This window comes from Sinocyclocheilus grahami, unplaced genomic scaffold, assembly GCF_001515645.1.
Source record: "Sinocyclocheilus grahami isolate Dianchi unplaced genomic scaffold, SAMN03320097.WGS_v1.1 scaffold290.1, whole genome shotgun sequence".
In the NCBI taxonomy this organism is placed as follows: Eukaryota; Metazoa; Chordata; class Actinopteri; order Cypriniformes; family Cyprinidae; genus Sinocyclocheilus; species Sinocyclocheilus grahami.
The window spans coordinates 1,438,003-1,446,656 of record NW_015505469.1 but is presented as its reverse complement, the minus strand read 5'-3'; the positions used below and the strand labels follow the sequence as shown (position 1 = coordinate 1,446,656).

The 8,654-nt window shown below is 33.9% G+C and overlaps 1 protein-coding gene across 1 annotated transcript in view; it reads right to left on the bottom strand.

Moving 5' to 3' along the window:
* Positions 1 to 3,732: 3,732 nt before the first annotated feature.
* The window catches only part of LOC107600713 (ATP-dependent Clp protease ATP-binding subunit clpX-like, mitochondrial), a 13,355-nt gene continuing 8,433 nt past the window's right edge, over positions 3,733 to 8,654 (bottom strand). Inside the window, exons 10-14 of the mRNA XM_016292670.1 lie at positions 8,286 to 8,450; positions 7,784 to 8,086; positions 6,361 to 6,453; positions 6,140 to 6,246; positions 3,733 to 4,929 (exon numbers count right to left, since the gene is read on the bottom strand). Coding sequence (XP_016148156.1) covers positions 4,839 to 4,929; positions 6,140 to 6,246; positions 6,361 to 6,453; positions 7,784 to 8,086; positions 8,286 to 8,450 — 759 coding nt within the window. The 3' untranslated portion in view covers positions 3,733 to 4,838. The remainder of the gene's footprint in view (positions 4,930 to 6,139; positions 6,247 to 6,360; positions 6,454 to 7,783; positions 8,087 to 8,285; positions 8,451 to 8,654) is intronic.

Genomic DNA, 8,654 nt, shown 5'->3' with positions numbered 1-8,654 from the left:
TATGAAGTTTAGGAAGAAGCCCTATGCTCATTACCATAAGGCAAAGAACAACAACAACAGTATGTATAGGTGTTTGTTTATATATATATATATATATATATATATATACATACACACACACACACACACACACACACACTACCGGTGAAAGGTTTGGGATCAGAACTATTTTTAATGTTTTTTACAAGAGTTTCTTATGCTCATCAAGGCTGCATTTATTTGATCAAAAAAACAGGAAAAAATTTAATATTGTGAAATATTATTATGATGTAAAATAACGTTTTTCTATTTTAATATACATTAAAATCTCATTTATTCCTGTGAACAAAGCTAAAATTTCAGCATAATTACTGCAGTCTTCAGTGTCACATGATCCTTCAGAAATCATTCTAATATGCTGATTTATTATCAGTGCTGGAAACTGTTGTGCTGCTTAATATTTTTTTGGAACCTGTGATACTTTTTTCAGGATTCTTTGATGAATAAAAAGTTAAAAAGAAGAGCATTTATTTAAAATATAAATCATATATATATATTGTGTCTGTATGTGTGTGTGTGTATATACACTGAACAAAATTATAAACAAAACACTTGTTTTTGCCCCCATTTGTCATGAGCTGAACTCAGACTAAGACTTTTTCTATGTACACAAAAGGCCTATTTCTCTCAAATATTGTTCACAAATCTGTCTAAATCTGTGTTAGTGAGCACTTCTCCTTTGCCGAGATAATCCATCCACCTCACGGGTGTGGCATATCAAGATGCTGATTAGACAGCATGATTATTGCACAGGTGTGCCTTAGGCTGGCCACAATAAAAGCCACTCTAAAATGTGCAGTTTTATCACACAGCACAATGCCACAGATGACGCAAATTTTGAGGGAGCGTGCAATTGGCATGCTGACTGCAGGAATGTCCACCAGAGCTGTTGCCCGTGAATTGAATGTTCATTTCTCTACCATAAGCCGTCTCCAAAGGTGTTTCATAGAATTTGGCAGTACATCCAACCAGCCTCACAACCGCAGACCACGTGTAACCACACCAGCCCAGGACCTCCACATCCAATCTTCACCTCCAAGATCGTCTGAGACCAGCCATATATATATATATAGAAACATTTTAACATTTATACATCTTAGTAGTATTTGCTTTATTGATTTTGAGAAGATATCAATTAAAAAAAATTAATAAATAACTAAATATTTTTCTCATTTTAGTATTAGTATACTAATTTCAGTATTATTGTCAGTATTGCAACAATAAGAATCTAATAACAACCACCACTGGGAAAAATGACAATTACATTTTTTTTAAATGATGGTAATAAGAATTTGTGTAAGATGCACTTAACAATCATAAAAATAATGTCACAATTTAAAAAATTGAAATGACCCTATATAAAATTTTTTTATAAAAAGTATAATTTCTTTGGTTTTGGGGTGAAATGTTTCTGCGAGATTCACCCAAACTTGTATAATTAAATCTGGTCACACACTGTCCCAGCCAAACATGTTTTCCCCAGATGAACCAAGGTACCATCAGTGTGTTCAGCAGAAACCAGGAACTGATCCCACTCTCTCCTGTAAGGGGACACGCGATATGAACACATTCTTTGAGTTATGTCACACTTACTCAGGGAGTTATTTTTAGAGCTTATTTCTGATCTGAAAATAGACCTTATGTGAATGAGTGCAGGAAGGGAGTGCTCTGCCTGTGTGTAGTAATCTAGGAACAGCTGAAGACAGTGATCAGGAGGCAATTCAGCTAAAGAAAAACAAAGGAATACCGTTTACATGTGTGCAATTACACAATTGCACATTTTATTTTATATGAATCTACATCTTCCGTTTTGTGCAGAGGTATTTATAGAACTTAGCATTTACTAACAATGAAACAGGGGAGGAACTGCCATATAAATACCACTGCACAAAAAGATCAACAGTAGGTTTATTCTGTAGGCCTACTATTTCAAGACGTGCTAAACTATATATATATATATATCTACATACAGTGAAGAACATACTGAAATAGAAAAATGACTACACTGCCAACTAGTGGTGTCTTTAGGAAAACAAGCCTAATGAAGGATCAGGAAACTTGCTTTGGAACTATATTGTTTCATGCATATTTACATTTAGAGTGTGCATATATAGAGAAAAAGAGATAGAACAAATTAAACTAAATTAAGTGAAATTTAAAATAACTAATTTAAAATAGTTTTCCCATTTAATTACATTGGCTATATAAACCACACACACACATCATAACAGCACAACCGTTTTCAAAATGTAAAAATCGAAACAATTTTAACATCAAAATGATTTTCTAGAAGCGATATGTTGCCAGACAGACAGAGAAAGATAATATATAGTGGTGTGAAAAAGTGTTTCTTATTTTTTTTTGCATGTTTGTCACTTTAATGTTTCAGATCAAACAAATTTAAATATTAGTAAAAGATAACACAAGATGCAGTTTTTAAATGAAGGTTTTTATTATTAAGGGAAAACAAAATCCAAAACTACATGGCCCTGTGTGAAGAAGTGTTTGCCCCCTAAACCTAATAACTGGTTGGGTCACCCTTAGCAGCAACAACTGCAATCAAGCGTTTGCAAAACTTGCAATGAGTCTGTTACAGCGCTGTGGAGGAAGCGCTTTTGGTCCACTCATCTATGCAGAATTGTTGTAATTCAGCCACATTGGAGGGTTTTCGAGCATGAACCGCCTTTTTAAGGTCATGCCACAGCATCTCAATAGGATTCAGGTCAGGACTTTGACTAGGCCACTCCAAAGTCTTCATTTTGTTTTTCTTCAGCCATTCAGAGGTGGACTTGCTGGTGTGTTTTGGATCATTGTCCTGCTGCAGAACACAAGTTCTATATGATTTAATATATATTTTGGACAGTTATGTCCCTCTTTAGGAACATCTGTTTGTTTTCCTTTCTATTTGTCAAAGAATCCTGAAATGAATGTATGGCTTCCAAAAAAAATATTAAGCAGCACATTGATAAAAAAAAAAAAAGGAAAAAAAAAAAGTGACATTTGACACTGAAAACTCGAGTCATGCTGCTGAAAATTTAGCTTTGCCATCACAGGTATAAATTACATTTTAAAATATATTCAAATAGAAGACAAGTTATTTTAAATTGTAATGTTTTTTTCCCACATTATACTCTTTACTGGATTTTTATTAAAGAATGCAGCCTTGGAGAGCATGAGACAATAAAAATACAATACAATTTAAATTAAATATTTCTAAATATATTAATAAAAAATATAAAGCAATAAAAGCTTGTTCTCTATTCCATACACACACACACACACATACATATATATATATATACACACACCCACACACATAAACTTATTTTATCTATTGAATGAAACATTTGTTAGTGTCCTCAATATTCATTACATATTATGGACTTATATTACTAATAAAGGAAACATTTGGCATTTAAAACCATTTACCTTCAAATGACAACTTTGGCATCATTTACTCACCTTTATGTTATAACTTTCTTCCATGGAACACAAAATGAGACGTTAGACAATGAAAGCATCCATCACCATTCACTTTTATTACTTCTTTCCATGCTGTCAAAGTGAATGATGACTGAGGCGGTCATCTGCTTTTGTGTTCAATGGAGGAAAGTTATACAGGTTTGAAACAGCATGATCTTTCTTTAATTGTCATTGCAGTGTTCCTTAAAATACAACAAAGGCCTGCATTGCTCAGTGAGAATATTTACATTGTATTCCTACATACATTTGTTTTGTACATATATGCTTTGACTTGAAGGGTGGGGATCAAAAACATACATGGCTTCTACTCTCTCTATACAAAAAAAGTAACCCCTTCCCACTTTGCACGAGTATATCCTGTAACAAACAACACAATACAAAAGGAAAAAAAAAATCTATTTCTGTGAAGCGATTTAAAATGAATTACACCGGGAATTCAGCAGAGATCACTTACTGATGCGCAACTTTCTCAAAGAGACCAAAGTTACTTGTGTAGAATTTGTTTTAATCTGGCCAATACAAATAAATCGTCCATCACTGGGCCACTTTGTGAAGAACAACAGAAATCATGACAACACATTGATACAATTCAATACAATTCCAGCCAGTTACTGATTTTCTTGACCCTTATCATATGCAAATAGCAGCTTGAGTGTACTAGCAAAACTGACGTAAAAATCCCATAGCATTGATTAATAGGGGGGAAAAAACAAGCCAGCTCATTCAGAGACCTAATTAAATTAAACAGACCTTAATAAAATACATATTCAGATGGGTTTCTAATTATTATACATGTGTGTCAGCTACAAAAACTGATTTACCATGGGCATATTGGGATATTTTATGAAAGTGATCCGATATAGCTTTATAAGGAACTCTATTTATATCAATATAATCAGTACATGCCCAGTGTGACACAAAGTGTAATTTTATTCCAAGCAGGGCAAAGAGAGACATGGGGAATCTGAAGTCAAACATACATTGGTACAAGCCCTCTTCACTTTGTTCGGTGTCCAATCAAACGGTTCATAAAATCACTTACAAGATCAAGTTAATAAGAATCAAATAAAATTCTCTTTACATTTCACATACTGTCAACAATCTCTTTACGAGGAAAGTGTCAGGGGAGAATTTGTTTGACTTTAAACCAATTTCTCTAAGTGAGAGTAGATTTGGGATATTTTCGAGGAATACGATTTTCCAAAGTGAGTAACAAGCCATCAGAAGCATACAGTGAGAAATGGACCCTTAGGAGAACCAAGGAGGCAAACAATCAACTAAAGAAAAGTCTTGACTATAAACCGGGTTTGTAGTTTTTAGTTCTTGGCGGCATCAGCCTGTCTTGTCCAGTTTTCCTCTTCGATTCCAGAGTCGTACTCCTCCTCAGAAGAGTCTTTAGCTGCAGCTCTGAGTGGAAAGAACAGCAATACAGTCAATGAGACTAATTAAAATCATGCCTCTACATTGCGAGTAAATCACTCGCATATGCGACTAAATCTTCACTCTGGGCGACTAAATGATGTCTAATATTAGCCAATGGCTAATCAGTTCTCAGATTTTACTCGCCAGTGTGTGAGTTGGAGGCTGAGTATATGATTAGCACAGATATATTTTCACACACTCTGACTGAGCGCTTCAGAGTTTCACTCTCCGTCAAGCGATCTGATATTTTTCAGTTCATTTGAATGGATGCGCAGCACACCTGTGTTTGTGTATTTGGCGTAACATAAACTCTCGTGTGAAGTGCGCACGACTCGCCGTCGCTTTCTCTCACACTCGCAGTCCTAAGTTCATGGATAAATAATACTTGATTATCATATTATAATGCTTGACTGCCTGATATTAAGAGTGTACTTTCAGATATTTAAAAAGCTGTACCATCATACAAACATTATATATGTTCGTAAAATGGCATAACTTATATATATATATATATATATATATATATTATAGTATAGTATTTCAGTCTGGCGAGTAAACAAAAAAATATACTAGCCAATGGCGATTCAATTGTCAAGGTGTCCGTTGAGGGTTGTAAAATGACCACAAAGTGCCATTAATCAAATGAGGCAGTACATTCAAAGTGACAGCAATGTGTGCTGGTTTACTTGGAGAACACTTTCTAGGTTATCAGTATGTATATAACAACAACAGTTTAATAATTTTTTTATTGAACCCAGAATGAGGAAACATTATTTGTTTATATTTAAAAAAAACGATACTGAGCAGATACATATTTTTTTTCTTGTTTCGAATAATATTTATTTAATTATAAGTATCACTACAAATATTATATATATATATATATATATATATAGTTTTTTTTTTTTTAATGAAAATTGTTTCATTGCAATGTGCATTATAGTTCAAATAAATATATAAACAAATAAAAAGTTATCTTTGAAATAAATTCTTCAAATGCATGACAGACTTACTTATATTTTAACTTTTTATTTTTCCTTAAAATTTCCCACTCTCAGCACATTTGTTCTTAAAAAAAATTTGAACTTAAGGCATAAAAAGAGTCCATAGTTCCATGTGTGTCAAAAGAGACTTTAAACTTTACTGCAGACACACAAGATGACAAAATAACAAACAAGGTCATGTCAGCTCTCACCTTATGTACTGAGGTTGTGCTTTTCCTTCAACTACTTCCTTGTTCACTTCCACGGCCACAATATCTGAATGTGGCACCTCAAACATGGGATCTAGCAGCAGTATTTCCTGTTGGGAAATAGTGGCAGCTTATAACCTCACAAGATCACACGTCATTATACCAGCACGCCTTTGAGGAAGTGAAAACGTCACAAAACAAACAACAAAACAGCATTCTCTAACCATTATGGATCTAAGCCCACGTGCTCCGGTTTTACGCTCCAGAGCCAGTCTGGCAATCGCTCTCAGGGCATCAGGTGTCATGTTGAGATCACACTAATACAAAACAAAGACATTCAGAAACACTTCATGATTCACTTTTAATTTGTTCCACATTACATTATTTTATATCACTGACTCTCAAAGTGTGGGAATCACTGGGTACGCAGAGGAATCACTGAATTAAATATAAATGAAGGTTAAAACACTTTTAAAAAGTTTGCAAGGTGGCTAAATGATGCCCGTGTTCATTTGTTTTGATCAAGTACTGTAAATTTTTTACTTTACAATTAAATACAGTACAGTTTTTATTTAACTTTTAGGTACAATACATTTTAATTGAATCATTTAAGTTTTTTTTATTTACCTGTATGTAAGCACAGTGCAGTGTTAATGTTCAAACTCTATTTACAATGTTTAAAGTGGCCGACAATAATAAATATTCTTATCAGGAATAAAACTGCCTCGTTTTTGAACTGTGCATAGCTGTAGCTGAATAATTAGGCCTACTACGCTACTGTATTTTAATGTTGGACATTATGGTGGTACTTGGAGAGCCAAATATTTTCTGAGGTGGTACTTGGTGTAAAAAGTTTGAGAACCACTGTACTATATGTATATATTTACTGAATTAAAAGCACTATAAACCATCTGCTTAATAATCAAATAAAAATGTATATAGATGTAATATTAATTTAAACATTGAAAAATAACAACAGCAATAGGGGGGGGTTTAAAAGGAAATAAAACATTCAAAAATGGCAAAGGGTTTATTTTATTTATATTTGTTATTATTTTTAATTGACATTTTGTCATGTTATTTTAGGGTTTTAATTTTAATTAGCTTATTAAATGTCTGTTTGTGTATTAGTTTTTTCTTTTCATTTGTGCACTTCAGTTTCTCAACCGATCTTGGACTTTGAACTTGCTTGGTGTGTGGATTCCCTTTTGTTTTCTACAAGGTGAATTGCATCTATGCACCCAGACAGTATTGATTTAGTATCACTGATATATTTTTGCAGTTATTATTAGTTTTTATTTTATTTTCCATTTCAATTTTAAAGTTTTAGTAATTTTTTTTTCAAATGTTTTTGTCATTTTTACTAGCTATAAAGTCTATATAGATTTTTTTTTAATTCATTTTTATTTCAGCTTGAGTTATTTTAGTACTTCTTACACTAAAAGTAAATGACAAATGATACCTTGGCAACTAGATGAAATAAGATTCATTTTTTAAGCTATTTTATTTCCAGTACCGAAAATATTTTCTTCATGGTTTTAGTGGTTTTTATTTTAGTTAACAATAATAACTCTGCACCCAGGAAATACTTATGACTACATAGACAGGCACAGGACTCTTTTTGTTGTTTGTATATTAGTCACCAACCTTGTCCATGCTGAAGAGGGTCTGATACTGAGGCACAACAGCATTGCGTGGCTCTGTGAGGATCCGCACCAGTGTCTCCTCATCAAGACTGTGCAGTGGAACCACAACAGGAAGACGCCCCACAAACTCAGGAATCATGCCGAACTCAATGAGGTCTCTGGCCTCCACGTGTTTCAGAAGCCGGTCCTTCTCCTCGATCTCGGCCACCACGGCCACCTCTCCACCCGTGGTGTTAGCCAGGTCAGCCGCTGCCGCCGCCCGTCGACCTTTCCCCATATTAGACGGTGTTCCAAACCCAAGGTACTACATATGGAATATGAAGGCAACAGTTAGATTATATAAACATCATTTTCAGTCATGACATTTTTCCTGCCATTTTGAATTTTCCAAAAAATCTAAATCTTCCTAGACAGTTTTTTCACCAAAATTAATTAACCAAGAAGATCTCGCATCGTGTGAATAAAACCTTGTTGTTATGTGTCAACATCCTGTTATTACTCACCTTCTCATTCTTTCTCCTGCTGATGATACGATCAAGGCCATTAAACGCTCCAGATGCTACAAACAGGATGTTGGTGGTGTCAACTTGGACAGTTTCACCTCTCAGTTTCCTCGTGTTCTTCTCAGGAACATTAACAATAGTGCCTTCCAGTAGCTTCAGTAAACCCTATCAAAAACAATGAAACATGTCAGTCATCACCACAAAATTGGTTTATTTTTTAAAATCTTGCAGTAAATACATCATATTTTTAGGAATGACTCAAATCTGTTTTCTGAAGTCACAAATCATTATTTTGACAAAAATATTTTAGAAGCTGCATTTTAGTGAAGCTTGTTTCAGCCACAGAATTTTTTAAAAATTATATATATA